Source organism: Idiotropiscis lumnitzeri, chromosome 14 (assembly GCF_059441095.1).
Source record: "Idiotropiscis lumnitzeri isolate Australia: NSW breed Sydney's pygmy pipehorse chromosome 14, RoL_Ilum_1.0, whole genome shotgun sequence".
In the NCBI taxonomy this organism is placed as follows: domain Eukaryota; kingdom Metazoa; phylum Chordata; class Actinopteri; order Syngnathiformes; family Syngnathidae; genus Idiotropiscis; species Idiotropiscis lumnitzeri.
In genome coordinates, this window is record NC_142404.1 from 1186964 (window position 1) to 1213981 (window position 27018).

The 27018-nt window shown below is 42.1% G+C and overlaps 1 protein-coding gene across 9 annotated transcripts in view; it reads right to left on the reverse strand.

Annotated features, from left to right (window-relative positions):
* Window positions 1-284: 284 nt before the first annotated feature.
* The window catches only part of LOC148323106 (interleukin-10 receptor subunit beta-like), a 53877-nt gene continuing 27143 nt past the window's right edge, over window positions 285-27018 (reverse strand). For 4 of the 9 annotated variants that reach the window (XM_088314303.1, XM_088314299.1, XM_088314304.1 and 1 more), the window contains 5 exons: window positions 25944-26125; window positions 17356-17510; window positions 10919-11069; window positions 7236-7366; window positions 285-7091 (listed from right to left, as the gene is read on the reverse strand). In XM_088314303.1, coding sequence (XP_088170429.1) covers window positions 6900-7091; window positions 7236-7366; window positions 10919-11069; window positions 17356-17510; window positions 25944-26125 — 811 coding nt within the window. In that variant the 3' untranslated portion in view covers window positions 285-6899. The remainder of the gene's footprint in view (window positions 7092-7235; window positions 7367-10918; window positions 11070-17355; window positions 17511-25943; window positions 26126-27018) is intronic. The other 5 variants (XM_088314302.1, XM_088314301.1, XM_088314307.1 and 2 more) reach the window with 5 other exon arrangements.

Here is a 27018-nt window from a genome sequence, read left to right on the forward strand (position 1 = left end):
GTCTTGAGAAGGGGGGTAAGAAAATAGCAGGTGTCTGGTGTTATTCTGATGTACTTAATATAAAACAAAATTCAATTCCAATGTCCCAATATCCCAACGAACTAGTACCCCAACATTGACAGATGCGAGAGCCCTTTATAACTGCTTGCAGCTCTAGTTTATTTTATTTTTTTTACATTTGGTCTGGACCTGACCCATTATACCCCTTGCAAGCCTAATCTTTACAGATGAGCTTGTCACGTGAGGATTGGGATTCAGACTCAGAAGCAGACAGGAGATGAAAGTGGCATGGTAAAAGTCTTTATAAATAAAAATTCCAAGGAAAAGAAGCAGTGCTCGATTCAGAACACATGGAAAAAGGCTGACATCATAACACGAAGAAAGCTTGACATACTGACGATGTGTCACTGGGTAACTCCATCTTAAATACTCTAGTCTAAAGCATCAAACATATATGACATAATAAAGGAACAGAGCATAAAAGGACCATAGCAACTGTGTAGCCAGTGATACATGAATATATGTCACAACAGCTACTACCGGTCAATTAATATATTTTATGTACTTCAAATATTGTTGATTTAAAATATTCTTTATTTTCTTGTCTCACTCCTGAAGCCTGAACTTGATTACATAAGAACTGGTTTAAAACTAAAGTCCAACTCCAGATGAGATCAAGTGTGAATTTTATGACTGGAAAATACTATTTTCACAAACACAAAACTAAAGAAATTCTTAGATGACAAGAACTATTTACTATATAATCATAATCAGAATCAGAAATCCCTTTACTGTCATTGTACCCAAGTGTGCAACGAGATTAGAGAGCTCCCCTCTCCAGTGCAATACAACAATAATAAAATATATAAATTAGATAAAGAAAGAAAATAAGCCGTGTGCACAAACAAAAACTACAATTTCCAAAACAATGTTGATTTAATAATGGTGGGCAATCTTGGAGGAGAGACGAGGAGGAAGTTGTACACAAGGGGAGCAGCAAACATGAGAGGTGACTACAAAGCAGGGCCCAACTCAAAGGTAGTGAATGAACATGAACGCATCAATTCAGCAGGAGTTGCTGTCCCCGAATCCCTCGTAGTCAGGTTAACCAACCACATGGCTATTTTGATAATATGAAAAACTTTATTTCAAGTTTCTCTTTAAGTAGGAAGTTAATTTTTTGGATTATTTAAAGTTTGTTTTTATGGAGGAAGTTAATTTTTAGGAATAAAAACATTTGGACTTGGTTGAGTAGATAAAAATATTTTGCAAGTTCAATGGCTGGGTCTGAGATAAGTCAGTCAAATGCCAAAGAGTCTGAGATAACAAAAAACATGACTAAGTACTGCAGCCCAGGGTCAGCGATCATATGAGGACAATCAATCTAGAAATGGATGAATAGATTATTAAATGAACTCAGACTGCAAATACAGATAAATAATCGATTAATCAAATTAAAAACTTTTAAATTTTTAAATGTTAATGGTAAATGGGCTGTCACTTATATAGCACTGTGTACTGGACTACATCAAGTTCTGCATGGAAACAGGACCATACGGACCTCCCCAAATGCAAAGCCCTGGATGTCCAGCCAGGTTCGCTCTCTCCTCAAGGCCCGTGACGCTGCCTTCAGGTCAGGCGACAAAGCCCTGACCAGGGTGGCTCGTGCTGACCTGAGCAAAGGCATTAAGCTAGCCAAGGCGGACTACAAGAGGAGGCTGGAGTCCCACCTTGCCAGTAACAGACCACGGCAGGTGTAGCAGGGTCAACGGAGCATCACCAACTACCGAGGCAGCAGTATGACATCTGTAGACCCGAGTGCATCGCTGGCAGAGGAGCTTAACTGCTTCTTCGCTCGCTTTGACTCACCCCAACCGTCACACCCCCGCACTTCATGCATCAACTCCCCCCCACTCACAGTAGAGGAACACGATGTGAGGCGCGCGCTCCTGGCTATTAACCCCAGGAAAGCTACTGGACCCGACGGAATACTAGGCAAGGTCCTCAGAGCATGTGCCCACCAACTGTCACATGTTTTCTGCAGGATCTTCAACCGCTCCCTGGCTCAAGCAGTCATCCCCTCCTGCTTGAAAACTTCCACCATTATTCCTGTCCCCAAAAAGTCACCCGCAGTCCTCCTGAATGACTACCGTCCTGTTGCTCTCACGCCAGTCATCATGAAGTGCTTCGAGAGACTGGTTCTCCAGCACATCAGGGACTGCCTTCATCCCTCTCTGGACCCCTACCAGTTTGCATACCGGGCTAACAGATGCAAAGGGTGGTGAAAGCCGCCCGGCGCATCGTCAGAGTACCACTTCCTGCCATAGAGAGCATCTATGAGGAAAGGTGTCTGAAAAGGGCTGGGAAAATCACCAAAGACCCCAGTCATCCAGCACATGGACTCTTCACCCTCCTGCCCTCTGGGAGGCGCTACATGAGCATCCGGACTAAAACTACCAGATACCGGAACAGCTTTGTACCCACAGCTGTTAGACTCTTGAACGCTGCCTCTTGCATCACTTAGCACTATTCCCATAACAAAACCAACAGACTATATCTCCACATACACAAGAACATATAGGCCATCACTGACTGCACTTTATATCTGGTATCACTAAAACATATCTCACTGCACTACTGTAAAGTTATTTATTTCTGCGCAACTGCACATTGATATCTGTATTCTACTGCTAAGCATTTCTAGATAGATGCAAACTACATTTCATTGCAATTAACTCTGTTGTGTGCAATGACAATAAAGTTTAATTGTATTCTATTCTATTCTAATGAATGAGGAAAATAAAAGAGAAGGAAGAGTAGAAGAGGTGACTGCTGTGGACCAGGAAGTAGCAATGATGAGTATGGATGAAGTGAGAAGGGCATTGAAGAAGAGGAGCTGGAAAGGCACTCGGCCCTGATGATATACCTGTGGAGGTATGGAAGTGTCTAGGAGATGGAGCAGTAGAATTTCTGACTGGGTTGTTCAACAGGATCTATAGTGACAAAATGCCTGAGGAATGGAAGAGAAGTGTGCTGGTGCCCATTTTTAAGGATCAGGGAGATGTGCAGAGTTGTGGCAACTACAGAGGGATAAAGCTGTTGAACCACACAATAAAGCTGTGGGAAAGAGTAGTGGAATCTAGACTGGGGGTAGAGGTGAACATTTGTGAGCAGCAGTATGGTTTTATGCCAAAAAATAGTTCAACAGATCCAATATTTGCTTTGAGGATGTTGATAGAGAAGAACAGAGAAGGTCAGAAGGAGCTGCATTGTGTCTTTGTATATCTGGAGAAAGCTTTTGACAGGAACTGTGGTTTTGTATGAGGAAGTCTGGAGGAGAAAAGAAGTATGCAGGACATGTATGAGGACTGTAAGACAGTGGTGAGGTGTGCTGTAGGTGTGACGAATAAGTTGAAGGTGGAGGTGGGACTACATCAGGGATCAGAGGATGCAGATATCAGGGTAGCTTTTTCTAATTCTCACGAGGACCTGCACCCAAACGAGTGCAGTGGAAAAAAATTGCGCTGTGTACAAGGCCGTCCTCCCATATATATCCTTCTACTGGAAAGGTTTCTCTGCTAAATGTAATGTAGGTTGAATTCAGTCTTCCTCGCACGGGCCCACGTCCAAGGGCAGGTCATCCCTTGGTTGGTTATCATCTGGAAGGATGATTCCATTCTGGTTTCATGGTTTATCCCGAGGCTGGTTCCCATCTGGTTGTTGCATGGTTTCTCCTTCCCAAGGCTTGGCACTCTCCTGCAATCTTCTCTGTGTGCAATTGTGTGTGTGCTCTGATCCCAAATTGTCACGTCTTTTACAATGTGTTTTTTTTTCATTGGTGTCCTAGTGACCCCTCCAGTGCCCAATTCGTTTTGTCTATAGCTCTACAGTCTATGTGGCCATTGTGCTTTATCGTATTTGTTGCGTCTAGAGTATGTGTGCGCTGTAAATGTGAGTGCAGGTCATGGAAATACTATGTGTGTGCGTTGCAAGTGTGAGTGCAATTCATGATATCTATGGAATTAAACACCTTTAATCTCAGTAATATATGAATATAATATGTCAGAAAATTATAACCAGTCAACGAAATTATGTCTTTACTGTGCACGTTACTTCTAGTTTCATTTGATCAATGCTTTTTGTTTAATAAATGTTGAACACCTGTTGCAAATATTAATCTGCTAATATTAATGATTGACATTCTGTCACATGAATGCTAAAGCTAATACTATTGACATAATACAATTCTTCAATAGCTAAACAATTACCGTATATATACGGTACACACGTTCAAGTTCCTGGGAGTACAGATCTCCGATGACCTTTCTTGGACACACAACACCACAGCAGTGGTAAAGAAGGTCCACCAGCGTCTGCACTTCCTGAGAGTCCTCAGGAAATTCAACCTGGACAGGAAGCTGCTGCTGGCCTTCTACCACTCGTCCATCGAGAGCCTGCTGACGTACTGTGTCTCTACCTGGTACAGCGGCTGCACTGAGGCGGACAGAGTGAGGCTCCAGAGGACGGTCAAAACAGCGCAAAGGATTATTGGCTGCCCTCTCCCCTCACTGTCGGACATCTACACCGCCCGGTGCCTCAGCAGGGCTCTCAATATCGTCAAAGACAATACCCACCCAAACTCACACCTGTTCGACCTGATGCCCTCTGGCAGGCGCTACAGGTGCATCAATCAAGGACCAATAGACTGAGAAACAGTTTCTTTCCAAGAGCCATCTCCATTCTAAACTCTCCCACACACACACACGACCACCCTTACCTTGCAGAACAGCAACGTGATGTGTTTTTATATATCCTATTCAGTATTATTTTCCATTGCACTTACTATTCTCTTATCTAATTTATATATTTATCTGAATTATTGTTGTATTGAACTGGAGAGCTCTCTAATCTCGTTGCACACTTGAGTACAATGACAATAAAGGGATTTCTGATTCTGACTATAAAGCGTTACTCATTTATTGAAAAAAAAAAGACACACAAGACTATAAGCCGCAGTTTTCTATGTTGAAAAAAAGATTGTTATTTACTGCATGTACAAAACGATTTTGTACTATGAATGCACATAAAGGTACATAAACAGATTTTTAAAACAGTGCCTTTTAACACAGCAACAACTTTGCTCATTAAAACACAATAGACCCAAGAGAGAAAAAAAAAAAATCAAGATTTATTTAGCGTATTTTCTGAACTATAGAGCGCCCCTACTGGTGAAAGAAAAATTCAGAGAAAAGCCGCACAGTTGTATTGGCCACATGGTTCAAAATCTAGGTAAAAAGTAGCGGCTTGTAGTTCCGAAAATATGGAAATTGATTATAAAAAATAATAATTAATTTGATGATCAATTAGTTTTTTATGAATTCTTACACTCTATACTATAACTATTTTAAGGTTTTTTTTTCACTGATGTACGTCAGTCATTTTTAATCAAACACTGCTGCCAGGAAGTTTCACACAAAACAGACAGACAGGTAAACCAGTGATCCAAAAACTAAAGAGTGGTGTTACATTTTTTTTGTCACTGGGTTTTCACTGCTAAATTGGCGTCATGAGAGTCAGCTGTGCGCATATCCAAAATCTAGCCAATTATAACCCGCACAAACATGACCGCAGCAAGAAGCTAACTTTCCTGCAATATTCTAGGAGCCAAAAAATTGTTTTTTGGGTAACATATACAAACAGAATGGAACATACCCAAAACATTAGTTTTGGATTTTGCTCTAACTTAACATTTGAATAACTGAAGACGAGCATTCTTTAAACAGTTGATGTTAGCAAGGACAACCCAGGGTTCGCGGTTAACTTTAAAAACTGCTTGCCCATAGGGCAAGTGCCACTAAAATTTGCCTTGCCCGAGTGGCCAAATTACTTGCCCGACTTGGGCAAGTGACAATTTTTTTTCTCTAAGAATAAAATGTTTATGGTTGTAAAATGTGCGCCACAAATGTAAATAAACATATAATCTGATAATCATAAATTAATCTTGTTTTCATCATCAACCATGAAACCCTACTCACAACAGCATGTATCATCCTGTGCAGTGATTAAAAATGTTAATTGTAGTTTTAATAATTAACAAATCTGCATGTTAAATTGGGAAAATGATATTACAGCAATCCAGATTATCAATTTTAAATCCAGGAAAGCCTATTAATTGAGCAATCACAAATTAAAATTATGAGTGTGGGAAATTTGTGTATTCCTTTAAGACCAGTGCCTGTGGTGCTGCCTCCATAAGTTTCATAGCATAAACAGAACACAGTAACTGACACTATGTCAGGTCACATCATGGAGCTAATGAATTAACAGACAATAATCAAATGTTACTCCCTTCCTTACTCACAACTGAATTGTCTACTTAAAAATATTCGAGCTATTTTAGTCATGTCAGAGGAATCCGAAATGTTCGGATTTGAACGAACTCGTCGCCACTTGTAAACATGCGCAGAAGGTAAGAAAACTTCCGGCTGTCAATTTTCGGCCGAAATATCGTAGGTTTTTGTTGTGTTTTTCAAACTTCAAATGAGGATGCAACTACAGCGAGTTCCAATACTGCGGGATTTTATTGACGTCCACTTTAACGCGACGTTCACTGAACTAACTGATCCCCGTAGCGCCCGCCCATTGCCCCCGATAAGGCCAATGGACCATACCACAATAAAAGTGGGTGTCTGGGTTAAACCATCACCATACAGTGCACACAAACAGATCACACCACAGTTTTCGTCGAAATTAAAGATATTTGGCTGCTTTAAAAAATGGTCGGGCAAGTTGCCCATAATTTTACCTTGCCCGTGGCCAAATTTCACTTGCCCCGGGCAATCGGGAAGCGGTTAACCGCGAACCCTGCAACCTCTCACAATTACGAGGACTCAGCTTTTCTATTGCTTCCCATCTTGTCTCAGTGACAAGCTTTCTGCCGAAGGTGGTCCACAATTCCTCTCAGCACCTTTCTGCCTTAACTCCACAGACATATCCTGGGCAATGACGTTGACTGAATTGTATAACTCCTCAAGTCGGTCAGAGTCATGTATTGTCCAGTAGAGAGATGAGCTGGGGGTTGCCAACAGGTACTAGAGAGACAAAACAGAGTTTGTTTAAGTGATAGTTCCAAACAAAATGCAGGCAGCTAGATGGTTACTTGCTCCATGTATTAAAAAAATGTACCCCGACCCCCTCCCCTTTCCTTTAATGAAGAAAAACAAAAACATACACACCACAGGCAGTTTGTCGTTTGGCCAAAGAAAATGGGAAATCCTTCTTCGATAAACAACTGCAATCCCCACAAGCGATATTGCCATTGTCATGACGAGAAATGTGACCACTGCTGGCAACCAGAGAGCTTCCGCTTTTGTGTAACATGCCAGAAAAAGATGATGTGTTAGTTATGTCTCTTAACCATACCTTACCACAGAGTGCTGACATACTCAAAATCAGCTTTTCCAAATCTTTTCCAATTTAGGACTCAAATTAGAAAATGCCACTCTCCTCGGAACCTAAGCTTCTCATGCCATTCATATACCAAGTGCTGCAAAGCACCTGGGAGTGTTTCGGCCTCCCAGCGACGCTATAAAACCTTATCTTAGGATTCATGCACGCTAAAACATACCCGAACATGCATGCCAGCGTATGTTTTTAAAAAGGCAGAGGGAGCAAACCTACGTTTGGTTGTACTTTATGAAAGTATTTAACAGTGTACTCATTTTGATCAGTCCTCATCCAAAAAATCCTCATCTTCTGTATTTGAAATGAACAGCTGGTTAAGTTTTCCATCAAACACAGCAGGTTCTCTCTTGTCATTGACTGCCCGTCAGTCTTGCTGCCGAAAGCTGAGCTGAAAGCTCAGTGCAAGCAGACACAGCAGAAACATGAGCCCATGCTTCTAAAAATACGCTCACAAATTGTGGCATGACAAGCCCTGCACTGCCTCCCAGTCTTAGTAAAGCTGTATTCGCCATCTGTCATCTATCTCTCCCACGCAGCACGCAATTTAACTTTGAATGCCCTGTTTACACTGATGTTTAGCGGATGGTGTTTCTTTGTCAAGCCTCACGGAAGAATGGCAAGCTTCGAGTTCATTTGCTTCCCTCGTTTTTTTTTTTCAGAGCAGCCGTGAGATGGGAATGCATCAACAGTGACAGATCAAAACGGATGTTGACACCCGGGAAAAAAAAGCATCCGGGTATTTTACGTAAACCTCACTCAGCCACTCATTTTCTCTTCCTCCTTCCAGCCCTCTTGATTGGTCTTAATGACGACTTTGGTGAGAAACTTTTCTTTTGGCAGTGTCTGTTGTGTAAAGGTTAATCTAACCTATTACATTTAATGTTGATGTTTGAGCTAATCAGCTGGTTGGTTAGAGAGAGGTTGCGAGCGGTGTGCTTTGGGCAGGATCTTCTGTGAAAAGGTTAATCTAACCTGTGATGTTTCTTGCTTGCAACATCAATGATAAAACAGACTATAACATTGTCGACAGGGGCCCTTTATTCCAGCTTTCTCCCGCACGTACATATGTTACACGTAACTGGCCTGTTAACACGCTAATTTATCCCTTCCTTCAACGTAATCATTTCTGTAACTAATAACGTAAAACCATATATACATTTTAATATACAATTATTAACTATAATTTGCGATTAAAACCAGGAACCTTTATTTTGAAAGCTAAAAGATTCCTAGAGATATTTTTGCTTATTGAGAATCCACTCACTAAGATCCCGGTGAGCATCGAGATAGCCACTAGCCACACATACCCTAACGGACTGGTTAGCACGTCTGCCTCACAGTTCGGAGGTACAGGGTTCGATTCTGGCGCTGGCCTTTCTCTGCAGAGTTTGCCTGTTCTCACCGTGTCTGCGTGGGTTTCCTTCGGTTACTCCGGTTTCTTCCCACATCCCATAAACATCCACGAACCTCGAGAGGTGAAGGGGATCGGATAATGCATGGATCCATCCATCATCCGCTTTTCTTCACTAGGGTCGCGGGGAGTGCTGGAGCCTATCCCAGCTATCTTGAGGCATAGGCGGGAGACACCCTGAACTGGTTGCCAGCCAATTGCAGGGCACATAGATACGAACAACCATTCACGCTCACACTCATACCTAGGGGCAATTTAGAGTGTTCAATTGACCTGCCATGCATGTTTTGGAATGTGGGAGGAAACCGGAGTGCCCGGAGTAAACCCACGCAGTCACGGGGAGAACATGCAAACTCCACACAGGAAGGCCGGAGCCGGGATCCACGAACGCTGCGGTCTCTCACTGTGAGGCCATCGTGCTAACCAGTCGGGCCACCGTGCCGCCCTTAATGCATCGATGGATATTTTAAATATAAAACTAAGATAAATACAAATAAAACAATAAATATTCTGTGAAAAATATCATTTAAAAATTAGGGCTGGGCGATATGACCTCAAATCAATATCACGATAAATTGATCAATTTTCACTAATTAGCAGGAGGTGGGGGGTTGAGCAAGACGGTCTGTGTAATCTCTACAATGTAGAGCATAGTGTAGCGTGCTGCTTTTATGAAACAAACCAAAAGTTTCCGTGTTCTAAAAAAAAAAAAAAGATAGAAACATTGCACATCCTACTATGTGCCTATTGCGCATGTGCACATCGCAATCCCAACGTTCAAATGGCATATCGTGCAGGCCTAGTGTGCATCATCAGGAAAATGTGTCTCGAGTACTCTGGTGCGCAGTCGCCACTTGTCGTCTATGTAATGCACGGTCAGGCTCAAACAGGGATCCATTGTGCGACTCGACCACAAGTCGGCTGTGGATGCAAATCGCTTGACATGTCTAAGCTTCCGGCCTGATGTTGTCCATATTGGGAAGTGCGGTTTGAAAAAATATTTTCATACGTCTTGCCGGCTACTTTCATGAGGCATTTAAATCCCATGCGCTCCACTGTAGCTAGAGGAGCTATATCTTTAGTATGTGCTAGGCTATCGCGTCCACCTCTTAGACGTTCTCTCGTATGGTGTCGCCTCTGTTATGGGCTGTTGTCACTTGTCGAACCTGGCTTCTCACTTTGATCTTTTAGGACAAGTTTCAAGTCAACAGCATGGTTGTGTTGTAGGTGGTGAAAAAGAAAAGTTTGGACGTGCTGTTTTGGGTGCTTACAACACACTTTGTAGTTTGTGTTCTTTTAGTCAAACATTGTCTTTATGAAACCCACAACATTTCCAAACAACAGATGTCGAATTTCTTTTCGAGACAAGCGCAACAGGAACAACTTCAACGAACGTTACTTCGTCTTCAGCCGTGTCAGCCGCTTCTAAATTTCAATCGCCAGCCACGACTGCGTCGTCAGTTTTCTTTCTTTTTCAGATGGGTGGAGTCACGAGTCTACACGCGCTGTAGCCGTCCGTCTTAAAGGGGCATGAACATATCCCCAGACAGAAAAGACTTTTCTTTTTACACCGAATTTACAGACATGGGCAAAATGATGTTGGTTATTGTAATAAATTTCGGTAATGGTAAATTTTTGGTTTATCGCCCAGCCCTATTAAAAATATCTGGTTTTTAACCCTGTTTTCAAGGAATGCACACTAATGGAGTGTTACGGACAATGTCGCTTCCAGTCATGCTCCTCAAGTAGTGCCATAAATAATACCTACTAAATCATCATTTCAATCAAAAGAACATTTTCCGTCAAGTTTAATGCTACAAGATGTAACACAGTTAAATGACTGTCAAAGAAATACAAAAACGAGAAAAATGTACTAAGATGCCTGAGAAGGACACAACGGAATAATACATAGTATGTTGTGGCTATAGCGCAAAAGTGCTTGACACGGGACATACGGAATTTAATGATTTCAGGTTATAGACAGACGAATAGCTTGATAAAAAGTGAAAACATGAAATGATCTGACCTGAAAATAACACTCACCGCTGGTGGTGCTCTCACAAACTGTATTGCTGGGCTTGCTGGGCTTGTTGTTCCCTTCTGCAATGATTTGGACCTGGACACAATACTTCGTCCAAGGGGTTAGGTCATTTAGAAATGTGCGGTTTTGCAGCACACAGCTGATGCGTTTTACCTGCAAGAAGCAATAAAATGGGGAGTACTTTCTTAAAATCGACATTAAATGACAGACCCAGTAAGAAGAGAATAAAGAGGGCAACATACAGTCAGGAGATAACATTTAGACCAACATAAATTTGATATGAAGACTACAATGGGACCTTTTTCAATTAGTTTTACAATTCATGATAGGGTGGGAGAAATAATATATATTTTAGATCCAATGCAATGCAGAGGTGAACTATTTTGAATCAATTAGTACATTTTAATAATAGAATATTTGATGACGCCATTTGGAAAGCGCTTTGTTACAGCTCCAGCTGTTGTGAAATTGTATTGTATTGTATTGTAATGTTATTCTGGTGGAAAGAAAACAAGAGTAGTGGCCACTCAACAGTCTTTGGCAAATTAACAACAAGCTTGTGGATCCAGGACTTTAAACATACTCTTATCGTGCTTCATATGTTTCACAAAAACACCAAAACAAAAATCTTAGAATTAACACTGCTTTTTTTTCCTTTGAATAAATTAACTTCACTGGTAACTATGATATTAATGTAAAACAAATAAAAGCAGTAAGTTACAAAAAAGAAAAATGTTTTTGAACAAATCATGAATGAATGATGAACCATCCATCCATTATTTAATCCGCTTATCCTCACGAGGGTCGTGGTTGTGCTGGAGCCTATCCTTGCAGTCTTTGAGCAGTAGGCAGGTCGAACTGGTTCCCAGCCAATTGCAGGGCACACAAAGACGAACAACCATGCACGTTTTTAGAATGTGGGCGGAAACCAAAAGAAAAGACGCACGCAAGTACGGGAAGAACATGTAAACTCCACACAGAAAAGTTGGAGTCTGGAAACAAATTGACCTATGCACTATGAGTAGGACGTGCTAACCAGGCGGCTACCGTGCCACCTATTGGATAACTGTTATACTTTAAAACATGAGATAAAAAAACATTACTGTAAAAGAAAACTGGTGTAAAACAACAATGCTGGTGCAAGAGTTGGGTTGAAAAAGCACTTGTGTGAGGTGAAAAGTCCATCCACTCATCCATCCACTTATCCAGGGTCAGGTTGCGGTGGCAGCAGCTTCACCAGTGAAGCCCAGACTTTCCTCCCCCCCAGCCACGTTTTCCAACACTTCAGGTGTGATCCCCAGGCATACCCAGGCCAGATGGCAGACAGTCTCCCCAGTGTGTCCTGGGTCATTCTCGGGGCCTCCTGCCGGTGGGACATGCCCATAACATCTCACATGAGAGGTGTCCAGCAGGCATCCTAATCAGAAGCCCGAACTACAATGTGGAGGAGCTGCGGCTCAACTCCGAGTCCCACTCAGATGATTGAACTTCTCTTCCTATTTCTAAGGGAGAGCCCGTACACCCTGCAGAACAAACAGAACATTTCGGCCGGTTGTATCCAGCATCTTGTTCTTTCCATCACAACTCACAGCTCGTGAACATAGGTGAAGGTAGAAACGTAAATAGACCGGTAAATCAAGAGCTTTGCCTTTTGGCTCAGCTCCTTCTTCACCACGACTAACTGAGACACGGTCCGTATCACATCAGACGCTGCAGCAATTCGCCAGTCGATCTCACGCTCCATCTTCCCCCCACTTGTGAACAAGACCCCAAGATACTTGAACTCCTCCACTTGGGGCAGGTTCTCTTCCCTGACCTGGAGAGGGTATTCCACCCTTTTCCGACAGAGAACCATGGCCTCAGATTTGGAGGTGCTGATCTTCAATTCCAACCGCTTCACACTTGGCTGAGAACCGCTCCAGTGAGTGTTGGAGATCACGGCTTGAAGAAGCCAACAGTACCACATCATCTGTAAAAAGCACAGATGCAATACTGAGGTCATTGGTGGACGTGGGCGTTCCTCCCAATCAAACCCTTCCAGGTCTCAGTGTCATGGTTCACGTGAGTATCGAAATCCCCCAGCAAAAGGATGCAGTCCCCAGGGGGAGCGCACTCCAGCACACCTTCCAAAGACTCCAAAAAGGGTGGGTACTCTCAACTGCTATTTGGAGCAAATGCACAAAGAATAATCAGGACCCATACCCCTCCCCTAAGGCAGAGGGAGGCTACCCTCTCATCCACCAGGGGGGAACCCAAATGCCCCGCACCTCCTCGGCACTTCTCATCTTGGACAACCCCCCTCAAGAGGACTGGTACAAGCACAAGCTATGTGTGGAGGTGAGCCAGACTATATCTTGTCTGAACTTCTCTGCCTCGCATCCCAACTCGGGGTAATTCCCTGCCAGACAGGTGACATTCCGTGGCCCAAGTGCCAATTTCTGTAGCCGTGGATCGGATCGAAAAGGTCCCTGGGAAACTAAAAAAACAAAAAAACATGCACTGACTGAAGTGGTTTTCGTCCGTCGGTGTAATAATCACTTAACTCATTAAATACCAGCCATTTTCACTGGAGCAACCCGCTCAATCCCAGCGGTTTCCTGGGTTTTGACTAATATTGCAAGGCCCACAGAATATTGTATTCTAATATAAACATGGAGCACGCCAAAAGAAAGATGAGACTCTCTTCTTTCAACAGAAAAAAAAGTTTGTTTCTATCTTTTTCCATTCTTGAGCAATCGGCATTTGAAAATAGCTAAATTTCATGAAAACTCCAATCCCTGGGGAAAAAAACTGAGAAAATAAGCTTTTTGTAAACTGATGCATTTCGACCATAATTTGAACTTTGACACTATTATTTGTGGCTTTTATGACACCTCAAACATCTAAATAATGTGTGCCTTCTATAAAATAACAAAAAAAAGCGCAAAAAATAAGTTTATTTGCACATAACATAAAACAACTGAACTGTTGAACTATGTACAAAAATTAAATACATCAGTGTCATACATACTTTTTTTTTGTGTGATATAAAATAAAACAGTTGCCTTGATGCAAGGGCACACAACATACTTCACACCACATTCTTGTCTCACTACGCTTGCCTTTGCGCAAACAGACCCGACACTTTCTCTGTGGTCTGGCTTTGCTGGTCCGTGGCAAATAGGCAAGCTTGTGTTTGTCCAAAGGCTGGGCAAGACGAATTGGTGGATCTGATTTGGAAGGGGCCTGTGTATTTTGTCCCTGACCCACAGCACCCTCAACAGTTGCAGAAAGTCAGCTGGCTCCTGAGACTCCAGATGGGCAGCGGCATTCAGTGGCCGATTTTCCTTGGTTGCCATCCAGTGTGACGCCATCCGGAACCACTGCTTCCTGACGCACAACCTGTAAATTACAGAAATATAAACAATTGGAAATATATATTTATTGCTGCATTTTATTGCTGGCGTGTGAAGTTTCATATTATAATTCACCTTTCTTTACACCAACAAGACGAGGAGGAACTTTCTTGCCGCGGGATGCACAATCTGTGAATTTTAGAAAGTATGCATGATTACCACACCATTCAGTATTGTTGTTTCCTCGTCGGGGCTGAGTTACGCTCGCGTCTAACTGCACATTTACGCGACATATTCTGCCCGCAAGATGCATGATATGTACAATAAAAGCATGAGGGGTAAAACCACATGTTCAATGCTAACTTGCGAGCGTTTACTTCCTCGTCGGGGAGGAGTTACGCTCGCGTATAACTGCACATTTACGCGACATATTCTGCCCGCAAGATGCATGATATGTACAATAAATACATGAGGGCTAACCACACGTTCAATGCTAACTTGCGAGCGTTTATTTCCTCGTCGGGGTTTAGTTACGCTCGCGTGTAATTGCACATTTGCTCGCATACTCCTTTGTCCGGGCGCCTGCAATTGCACATTTGCTCGCTGACTTCCTAGTCGGGACTAAGTTACGCTCGCGTCTAACTGCACATTTACGCGACATTTTCTGCCCGCAAGATGCATGATATGTACAATAAAAGCATGAGGGGTAAAACCACATGTTCAATGCTAACTTGCGAGCGTTTACTTCCTCGTCGGGGAGGAGTTACGCTCGCGTGTAACTGCACATTTACGCGACATATTCTGCCCGCATGATGCATGATATGTACAATAAATGCATGAGGGCTAACCACACGTTCAATGCTAACTTGCGAGCGTTTATTGCCTCGTCGGGTTTAGTTACGCTCGCGTGTAATTGCACATTTGCTCGCATACTTCTTCGTCCGGGCGCCTGCAATTGCACATTTGCTCGCTGACTTCCTAGTCGGGGCTAAGTTACGCTCGGGTCTAACTGCACATTTACGCGACATTTTCTGCCCGCAAGATGCATGATATGTACAATAAAAGCATGAGGGGTAAAACCACATGTTCAATGGTAACTTGCGAGCGCTTACCTCCTCGTCGGGGAGGAGTTACGCTCGCATATAACTGCACATTTACGCGACATTTTCTGCCTGCATGATATGTACAATAAAAGCATGAGGGGTAAAACCACATGTTCAATGGTAACTTGCGAGCACTTACCCCCTCGTTCGAGGGGATCTGGTGAGGATTCTCGGCTGCTTTCGCTGTTGTCCGAAGGCACATGTGCGACACCATCGCCGTGCTCCTCATCGCTCGACTCCGGCGAGACAATTTGCGGGCGACGTCCGGCACGCGATGGTCCGGCACGGCGACGGTCCCGCACGCGATGGTCCGGCATGGCTGTCGTCCTCGTGGTCTGACGCCGCCAGCGATGCAGGCCGCAAGGCACGCGCAGCCTCTATAGACGGCTGTTTGGTGTGACGACGACGAAGTGTCATCCTCTCAACCAAAGCGTCTCCATCGCCTTGATGCGTGTCATCCTCTCAACCAAAGCGTCTCCATCGCCTTAATGCTTTCGGGAAGCTTTTTTTTTACAAAAAAGCATTCCTCGATCGTCAATTGCTTGGAAGATTTCATTGCTAATGCTACTGCTGCTAATGCTGCCGATGCTGCTGCTAACCGCGCCGCTCTCCACACTTATACCGTCTACCCCAGGATCCCGCCCCCCAATTGTACCTCTGGGGCAGATTCAAGGCGGATCTTTTGCACCTCTGCCCCCTGCTGGTTGATTTTTACATGATTCACAATGCGGACAAGGCTGATTCTCAGTCAGAGGTTGCATCAGACCCTTATGTACACTATGACGTAAAAAAGACAGAAAACATACTTATACGTCTTCGGTAGAGAGCGCTATTGCTTTAGAAGTCGTCTTTGTACATCCACGGGTGTAAATGAGTTAAACAGGTCAAGGTCTCAATTTGTCAAGATGGATGCCCATTTTGATGACGACTGATAGAAACACGAACCACCTGTCTCGTGTTTTTTCACAGCGTGTTTCTTAAAATAGACTGCATTGACTATGTGTGAGAGTGAGTCGTCTTGTTACGGTGTCTTGTTAAGGAGGTGTAACCAGATGATGTCACTGCACTTTTCTACGATAACACAAATCTATAATGTTTGAATCTAATATTCTATGAAAGTGTATTTATTTACATACAAATCTTCATGGCTGTGGTTTTCTATTTAATCTTGATGAAATTATTTCTATTTAAGACTGTTTTGTGGCTGGTTGTGGAACATTGACCAAATACTGACGCACTTTGGGCTTTCTGTACAGTATGCAGCAAAGAGCTGAAATCTGCCCATAAATCAAGAATAAATATTAGAAGAAAATAAGGTTTGTTACCTCTTGTCACCACAACATGCGATTCACTATCCACTACTGTAATGTACTGTATACTTACACCGGAACAACTTTAGTAAGTTGAACCAGAATTCAAGCGTAGGGTCCTTTTTATTGGAAACACACGTTCTGCAGACATTGTGTGTTTTACGAAGCAAACACTGATCATTTCTTGGTGTCTACCGTGCCTCCAATGTAATGCAGTGTAAATGGCTGCCATTGTTCACCATTCAGAGTTCATTTTCAACATACAATTCATCATTTGTACCAGTTTTTCAACTGAATATGCGTATGAAGGTCGTGAAAATTCAGTGTGAAATTAATTAACTAAAAAACATTTGTCTTAAGTGCTCAGTGCTTGGTGCCCAGGTACCTCCAACAATCTCTCGCAAACAAAGGGCTGAGTGAAATAATTGTATTTATTCAGAATACACGACAAGAAGGTTTGATTCAGAGCATATATCATTCTGACCTAGTTTTGAAGAAGTTTTTTCGAGGGCTCTCATGACACACTCGTGGAACACGCAACAGCCTCCTTTTGCTGATTTGTAATATGCATCCATTATTCTTATGTACTGCTTATTCTCACTAGGGTTCCTGGTGTGCTGTAGTCTCCCGTCCACAAAATAGATTTCATGGATGGTCAAACAAGGTTTCACAACACAAAGTCTGAGTTCACCTTTTCATTCTGGCCATCTTTCCAGTAGATTATGTTGTAGGTGGCGGTGCCATAGACATGTCTCAGGTTTGAGAATGTAAATTCTGGATCTTTAACTGAAATTCCAATTGTTGTCCCATTGGAAATGAGCGACACAATGGGTGAACCAATCATGGCTAAAGAGAAAAAGAAAACACAGCCATTGAAACATGTCAGTATTTGAGTAGTATAATGCTGAATATTTTTTTAAGTACAATGGTGCCTTGAGTCATGAGTTTAATTCATCCATGATCAAGGTTGTAACTCATAACACTCGCATGTCAAATCTACATAAACAAGGTTCGTGTTGTTTACAGTCACAACACGGTGCTTGCCACATGGATGGCTGTTCGCATTGTTGCCGTTCAATGTGTTTTACGTAAAGTGTAAAATGCACATTTGACGCAATGTGCAAATTTTTACTCAATCTGCGATGTAACAATGCTTATTTCGAGCCATGGTATAGCAGATGGAAAAGAGAGTCGTCCACCTGAGCCACCAGAATAGAAGCGGATGAATTAGCCGGCAGGCTGAAGTAACCAGCTAGTTATCTGGCATGAAAAGCCAGTGAGTGCTTACTGCAACAGGAGAAGTAAAATCCCACCCGATTTCCATACTGGGCCATGGTTTGGCAATTAACAAAGTGTGACTACCGACCAGTTGCCCAACGTCGGTGGGCTGCTCAAGTCCTTATATAGTGGATGAGATGTGACTAATGCCAGGAGCCGAAGTACGAAGTACAGCCACGCCCCAAAAATCAGGACAAAAGAAATGTTGAAAAACACTTTAATGCTCGATCTCTACAATCTACACCAGGCATCACCAAAAAGCAGACCTCGGTGCGGATCCAGACCGACTGATGGTTCGGACCGGACCCATGACCAATCTATGATAAATGTACACAAACACAATTTTTTTCAGAGTGCATTCGCAAACGTGGTCGCCGCTATTACGGCAATAGCATCACTGATTTGAGCCAATCAAATCTTTTCTTTTTTTATATATATATTTTGACTGATTCGTTTATAGCAGACAATTTCGTTTTAGGTTTATTTTTTACCTGACATGTTTCGGAGAGACTTTCACCTTCTTCAGAGTGTCACATGATGGTGTCTTGTGACTCGTCTTTATCAGCTGATGTTCCATGAGGGCGTGACTAACCTGTCAAAAAAGGACAGTCAAGTTACGCCTCCCGCTGTCCGTTCACTCCTCCAAGATGCTGCTCCAGGTGGTAGAGAGGACGAAGGCTCCCTCGTCCCTGTTGATGATTTTCGTGCCTCGCTTGCGGATCTCAATGGCCACCCTGATCCAGCGCTGATGTTTGCCGAAACATGTCAGGTAAAAAATTTACCTAAAGCGAAATTGTCTGCTAAAATCGAATCAGTCGCAATATAAATAATAAGAAGAAGACAATGAACTTACAAATAATCAAATCTTTTGTTTATGATCCATTGCCAATTGCGCAGCAGACAGGAAGAGAGTGCTGCTGAAAGCATGGCTTGCTAGAAAGTTAGCAAGGTCGATGCATGCTGTTTTAAAAATGAATGGACGGAAAAATTGATGTTCATTCTGGCTTCAGCCGGTTTAAAACCAGTGTGCATCATATGCTCTGAAACCGTCGCACCAACGCAAAGCGCCGCTACGAAACAAGGCACCGCTCTTTTGTGCAAAGTTATCCGCTGAAGTCTGAGGTGAGAGCACGCAAAAACATCGAACTTTGAGCGCAGTGTAAGAGATTCTTAAATTTAAACTAAAAGTATCATTCATCGATTTTGGCAAAACATAAAAAAAATAAACTAAAATGAAAAAAAAAAAAGTGAGTGATGGGGCAGTTGCGAAGGAGTGCTTAAATGTGGTTGCACAAACAGGAAAACACAAAGACCAGATGTGTGAAATAATCAACCAAATTCCGATGCCACTGAATCAGTCACAAAGTCATTTTTCACATCAAGAGAAGTTAAAAAAATTATCAAAAGAAAAGGGGGTGTCAAAGCTCAGTTTCAATTTGTGTTCATTAGGAAAGCCATTTTTATTGTTTGTTTACTGAACACATTGACCTGTTTTACTTGGAAAATTAAGCCTTCCCTTTTTTTAGGCGGACAACTCTTTGATTAAAGAAAAAAAGGGAAAAGACGTTAACTCAATGCTCAGCACTTGATTTATTTCTGCAGGAGATATTTTACTTTTTTTTCTGGAAGTGGCACCCTTAAATTCTTTAACCTGGAGCCTCTTTTACATTTTCTTGAATGTGAAATAAACGGCTTGTATTTATTTGACTGGGAAATCTGTTTAACGGGAACATTGCTAAATATTTAGCATATAAGATGGCTCCATTCAAAATAACTCTAAATATTGAAACTATATAAAAATGTGAACATAGGCTAGACAATAAGGGAGGTGGGACTTTGGTTCGGACCTTTTAATTTGAGGACATTTTAGTAGTGGACCTCTGACTTTTAATTGAATCTTCCTGAGCTACACAGTTCTCAGTCTTGGCACATTGTCAGCAATTGCCTTCAAATGTAGAAAATATTTCAAAAACGATCTATGGTACTTTTACACATTACATGGATTTTCTTATTTTGTATTTTTTTTCATATCATATCATGGAGTCTGCCGTTTGTAGGATACTTAACCATTAATTTAATTTGATTTTATGTAAAAACATGTATTTAACTAAAGAGCCATGTTGCTTCATTGTCATTTTCATTCATGCACAAGTCAAATGATTTATTTTTAAAGCTGTACACTGTTGTGATATGTAAGGAACTATCTAACTGCCCTAGACGGCGTGACTTGCAACCTACCGTATATATGACCAGTGTAAGGATACGCAGTGTACTTTATATGTTATGGAGAACAAGTGACAGTAAAAGCTTCATCGGCATTCAATCAAGTCTTGTTATTGAGTGCCCCAATAACACAACATGGTGGCAGCGGTAATGGATCGCCTATAAAAGTAGAGTGCGTACGCCATACACGGGGTGAGGAGAATTGTTTGAGGATTATACATTTATCACCGAACGTGGCGAGTGAGACAATGCTAAGAGTTAAGTGCTAATGGAAGCGAGCTAGGTTACGTGAACGCGATGGCATCGCATATACCACTGATGAACTGGTCTGAAGAGGATTTGAGTGAATCCATAATGTTTTTACAGCAGAAAATGTCTCTATTTGGCAGAGCTGGGCACTTGACCCTTTTTTGCCGGTCATTTCCCCCGCCCGCCGGTCGCAATTTGGCTAGTCTTCCGGCCTTATTCATAAAAACTGTCGGCCCCTCACATAAAAAAGAAAAGCATACATGCATGACGCCTCCGTGGTAGAGATGCTAACTGCAGAGGTTTATTTAAAGATCGTTAGCTGGCTAATTTACTATTCAAATTTGCTTAACTTATTATGGTCTTATTCGTCTCCATGTTCTTTCTTCTTCTCCACGAATGTGCCCAATGTGTCTTGTTTTATGTTGTTGATAAAGTCAGCCAATCTCACACACATCGTGCTGCCAACTGTACTGCTTTTTTCAACTTCTTTGTCGCAACTTCTACACATCTCACATAGAACATAACATAACATTTCACTCACCCCGTAACGTGAGCCAATCACCCTTGTGTGCACTTCAGGGACCACACAGAAAACTTCCATTCAAAGAATATTTCCCATTGCAAGTAAGTACGCACAGTTTGTAGTGGCGCTTTTGATGCGTTTGGAGACATTTTTTGCCGTTTGCCCATTTGGCCGCGACCACAAAACACGCCTGAGGGCCGATTCGTGGGCCGGACTAAAATCCACCTCCGGCCGTGATGATTTGAATCCTTTATTTAAAATGAGTCAATTTGCCCCAAAAATGGACATCTGGCTAGGCTGGACCGTTCCTCCCCCGGGACGGACTGCCCAGCTCTGCTATTTGGACGACGAGGGAGTAATGCATTAGGTTAAATGAGCTAGGAAAATATGCCGAGGCATCAGGGGTGACGGGCTAGAAGACTGAATGCTAGTGGCCTAAGTGATGATGAAAACAAAGATCCACAGTAGCTGTGGATTTTTTTTAAGACCAGCTTAAGCTTAATGTGAACTTTAGTAGTCATAGACTCCATTTCCCTTAATGCAATTCAGACTAAAGTCAGATGAAAGCATTGATGATTTTGTGACCAGAGCTAAAACCTTGAAACTGAAATGTCAATTCACTGACGCAGAGTTAAATGAATGCCTCATTGAACTCATAATTGCAAGGACCCGACAGTATGCGATAAGGAATGACCTATATGGATAACCCCAAGGCTACTCCTTGGCTGATGTATTAAAAGGACGAAAATATGAAGCATTACCAGCAGGGAATGCACAGTTGACCCAACTTGGACTGTCTAAATCAGAAAACTCTGAGAATGTGCATACCATCTAAAAGAGACCATACGTCAGGGTTCGCGGTTAACCGCTTCCCGATTGCCCGGAGCAAGTGAAATTTGGCCACGGGCAAGGTAAAATTATGGGCAATTTACCCGACCGGGCAAGCATTTTTTAAAGCAGCCAAATATCTTTAATTTTCGACGAAAACTGTGGTGTGATCTGTTTGTGTGCACTGTATGGTGATGGTTTAACCCAGACACCCCCTTATGTTGTGGTATGGTCCATTGGCCTTATCGGGGGCAATGGGCGGGCGCTACAGGGATCAGTTAGTTCAGTGAATGTCGAGTTAAAGTGAACGTCAATAAATCCCGCAGTATTGGAACTCGCTATAGTTGCATCCTCATTTGAAGTTTGAAAAGCACAACAAAAACCTACGATATTTCGGCCGAAAATTGACAGCCGGAAGTTTTCTTACCTTCTGCGCATGTTTACAAGTGGCGACGAGTTCGTTCAAATCCGAACATTTCGGATTCCTCTGACATGACTAAAATAGCTCGAATATTTTTAAGTAGACAATTCAGTTGTGAGTAAGGAAGGGAGTAATATTTGATTATTGGCTGTTAATTCATTAGCTCCATGATGTGACCTGACATAGTGTCAGTGACTGTGTTCTGTTCATGCTATGAAACTTATGGAGGCAGCACCACAGGCACTGGTCTTAAAGGAATACACAAATTTCCCACACTCATAATTTACTCATGTGATTACTCAATTAATAGGCTCTCCTGGATTTAAAATTGATAATCTGGATTGCTGTAATATCATTTTCCCAATTTAACATGCAGATTTGTTAATTATTAAAACTACAATTAACATTTTCAATAACTGCACAGGATGATACATGCTGTTGTGAGTAGGGTTTCATGGTTGATGATGAAAACAAAATTAATTTATGCTTATCAGATTATGTTTATTTGCATTTGTGGCACACATTTTACAACCATAAACATTTTATTCTTAGTCTAGCTTTCACAGGACCAGTTCTACCTGCCAGCTGCCAGCTCCTTACGGACATATGCTACATTGACTGTTTCTTAATGCCTGCAATGTCTGCAACATAGAACTCATGAAGGAATAACATAATCCTGGGTCAGCAGACACCTAATTAATGTGTTAATACATGATACATTTTTATATAAGCAACCCTTATGATTGTAACATATTTTTAATTCTTTCTAGGCAGGAACTGTTCGAACAAAAAATTCATGCAATTTGTAATTAGACACTTTGTCATACAAAAAGTCACTCAGGGCAAGGTAATTTAATCTTCGGGCAAGAGAAAAAAAATTGTCACTTGCCCAAGTTGGGCAAGTAATTTGGCCACTCGGGCAAGGCAAATTTTAGTGGCACTTGCCCAATGGGCAAGCAGTTTTTAAAGTTAACTTTGAACCCTGATACGTGTCGGAACGATAATACAAGCCATCAACCCCACTAGTGTCCTGCATTCCATTACATATGCAAGGCTTGTGGTCGGAGAGGACATTGGGCACGCTGCTGAAAAAGAACAAACCAAAACAAAAGCAAGACGTTGATGCGCAACCATGAGGACATTTAGGCAACTGTATGGAAGGGGAGCAGGAGAACTTAAAAGACTTGGGAAAAACAATAAGAGTCTGTCTGCCTACAGTGGCCATGAGACTCAATTGTTTTAGAAGTATAAATATTTCATGCCAGTACAAATACTACAGCTAGATTAATGCCCAGTTTTATGCTGTGGATGTTCCAAGACCAGCTGTAGTAGGACTACCCACGAGTGAACTGTTACTGTACACGCGGACATTGTAGAAGGGAAAATGCATGAAGACAAAGGAGACAAAAAACAGGAAAACTTGCTGAAAATAGCGACCTACAAGGACCTCAAGAGAGTATATCCAAATCAATTTGACAAAACAGAGAACTTTAAAGGGACTGGGAAAATACTGTTCATGCAGAGCCATTCATTGACCCTCCTCGAAAGTGCAGCATCCACATCAAAGAAAAATATATTATAATATTCTCAGCAGAGTTAAAAAAATTAGTTGAACAGGACGCACAACGAAAAACTAGAACAGCATACAGACTGGTGTTCGAGCTTGGCATACAGTACCAAGAAGGATGGAACCCTATGGCTATGTCTAGACCCACAAAAACTATACTCCAGCCTGGACTGATCCCCCCAAAAAATACCTTGTGGGGAGGTGCTAAATCCCAAATATGCAAAAGCTGGATATTGGTCAAGACACCTGGATGAAGAATCACAACTATTAACTACATTCTCCACCCCCTTTGACAGATACTGCTGGAAACATTTGCCTTTTGGACTAAGTGTATCACAAGATCTCTTCCAAGCCATGGACTAAATTCTCGGGGGGCTCAATGGTGTGGTCAGGATCTATGATGACATTGTTTCAGCGGAAAACATGAAAAAGAGCACGACAGACACCTGATCAACCTGATGGAATGATCAGCAGAAGCGGGTATGGTGTTCAACAGTGAGAAATGTGCTATAAAGCAAAAAAGCATCTACATTTTTGGGAACAGTTACAAAGAGGACGGCATAAAACCCTATGTGTCAAAAGTAAGAGACATACAAGAAATACCAACCCCACAAAACAAAGATGAACTGCACAGATTCCTGGGCATGCATATACATCTTGTAGCCTTATACCCAAGTTTGCAGAAAAGGCACACACCCAGAGAGGACTGCTAAAAATGATGCATTGTGGATATGGGAGGCAGATCATCATAAATGTTTTGTGGAGCTGAAATAAGCTATTGCGGAGGTTTATGCTGAAATAGAAGGCCCAGAAAAGAATACAATTGCCATGGTAAACTTCTGTCTTGAAAAGCGGGCGGCGCTGCGCAAACAAACTGCTGATGATCCAAAACTAAGAGAATTGAAAGACATTATCCCCAAAGGATGGCCAGAAAACATAAAGGACCTGCCTCAAGACCTGCGTGAATACTTTTCTTTCTGAGATAAACTTGCTGTGGAGTCAGGAGTCATATTTAAGGGAGGTCAGATACCAATTGATGAACCATTGTGTAAAGACATCTCAACTCAATGTAGGCCATCATGGTATAGAAAAAAACACACCAGCTAGCAAGAGAAAGTGTCTACTGGAAAAGATGAATGAGGACATGGAAAAGACATGTAAGTCATGTAGTGTGCGTGCGGAGCATCAAGATACAAATCCAAAAGAACCTCTCACGCCACACAATACACCCTCAAGGCCATGGCCAGTTCCTATTGACTGTGGACAGATACTCCAAATAGCCACTGGTGGATGAAATGTCCACATCAGTATGCAGACATGCTGTTGTACAACAGATTCAAAATACGTCTTTGTTTGAACGCCCAGATGAAATACTAACAATGGACCACAATACACAGGAAAACCTTTCTAAGAACTGATGACAGCTTGGAGCGTAAGGCACATTACCAGTTCACCAAATTAATCGAAGAGTAATGTATTAATTGCATGTAAGATACATCAAGGCCATTGTGACGAAAACAATCCAAAACAAAGATAACCTACACATTGCCATTGCTGCAAGTAAGGGTGACACCTATTGACAGCAAGTTGCCATCACCTGGAGAACTTCTTTTTGGCAGGCCTGCATGGCAGATTGATTGGACACTATCTATATCTATCTATAATCGGCCCTTGGTATGAGTGTGAGCGAGGATGGTTATTCGTCTATGTGTGCCCCGCCTACTGCCCGAAGATAGGCTCCTGCGACCCTAGTGAGGAGCAGCGGTTCAGATAACGGATGTATGGATGGATGATACTCTGATTTCAAGTTAAATAGGGGGGGTATAAAAAAACATGTGTATTTAACAATAATTATAATAAATTATTTAAAACATTCCACAGTAAAGAGCCATGTTGCTTCATTGTCATTTCCATACATGCCACAAGTCAAATGATTTATTTTTAAAACTGTACACTGTTGTGATATGTAAGGAACTATCTAACTGCCCTAGCCGGAGTGCCATGCAACTTACCGTATACGAGACCAGTGTAAGGATACGCTGTGTACTTTGTATGGATGTTATGGAGATCAAGTTACAGTAAAAGGTTCAACAGCATTCAATCAACTCTTGTTATTGAGTACCCAAATAACACAACACACACATCCCCAGTATTTTCTGTAGTTCACACAAAAAAAAAAAAAACGCTCACTATCGCTTTCCAAGGTAAGATGTTTACTTTCCACCCAAGAAGAGTGCTCTGGCCCGCGCTGTGCCCGTACTCTGGCTTTATACCTCCCATACACACTGGGGAATTTGTTAAGGCTGCTGAAGTCACATTCAAGGGTGGAGATGTTCACACAACCCAGGCGGCGGCCCATTTGGACAGGGTTACTGAGGAAAAAACACAAAATGGTTATTAAAAAACATTCATGTGTTGTTTGTAGTGATTTCTCTCTCAATCCAAATAAATGTATGAGGTGTGCCAGAAAAGTTCCAGACCTGGTCCCAGCTTCATATGAATAGAATAGAAATCCCTTTATTGTCATTGTACTCAAGTGTGCAACGAGATAACCTCTGAGTTTTTCCCTTCAGTAGGGGCCAAACAATTAACCCGCCTGCCTTCAAAGAGATTATGCATCATTTGCTTTATTTAGTGTGCAAGAAGAGGGGAGAGTTGTCACAGGACAATTAGTGGCAACAAGTGTTTTACCCTGCCAAAATGGCCTTGTTTGCATGTGTTGCAGGGCTATAAAGGTTATTGTGGTATGCGTAACACTCTATCATGTTTTGCACATTTTGTACTTTGTACTCACTTTTTAAATACTACTGTATGAAATGTGCGATACAAATAAAGTTGTATTATATAGTATTTTGATCTGAGCAAGAATTGGATGTACATGAGTTGATTTAGTGTAGTTTGTTATTTCAGTGATATCAATGCAAGGCTAGTATCGTGTGTGACCCTTTTGATTTGTTGACTATTATATTTATTAAAATTTATGAATAGAGAGAATGTGTGCTGATCTGTTTGTCAATGTTGCAAAATGAGCATCTCAGTTAATGTTGGGTGGCTGGAGCCTATAGTTGATGGTTAGCCCCTGGGCCTATTTTGTTGGTTTGGTTTATTTTTACACTGGTTAGCACGATGGCTTCACAGCGCAGCGGTCGTGGAATCAATTCAGGCTCCTGTGTGGAGTTTGAATGATCTCTCCGTGCCTGCGAGGGTTTTCTCCGCTTACTCTGGTTTCGTCCCACCTTCCAAAAAGCATGAACGCTCTAAAATT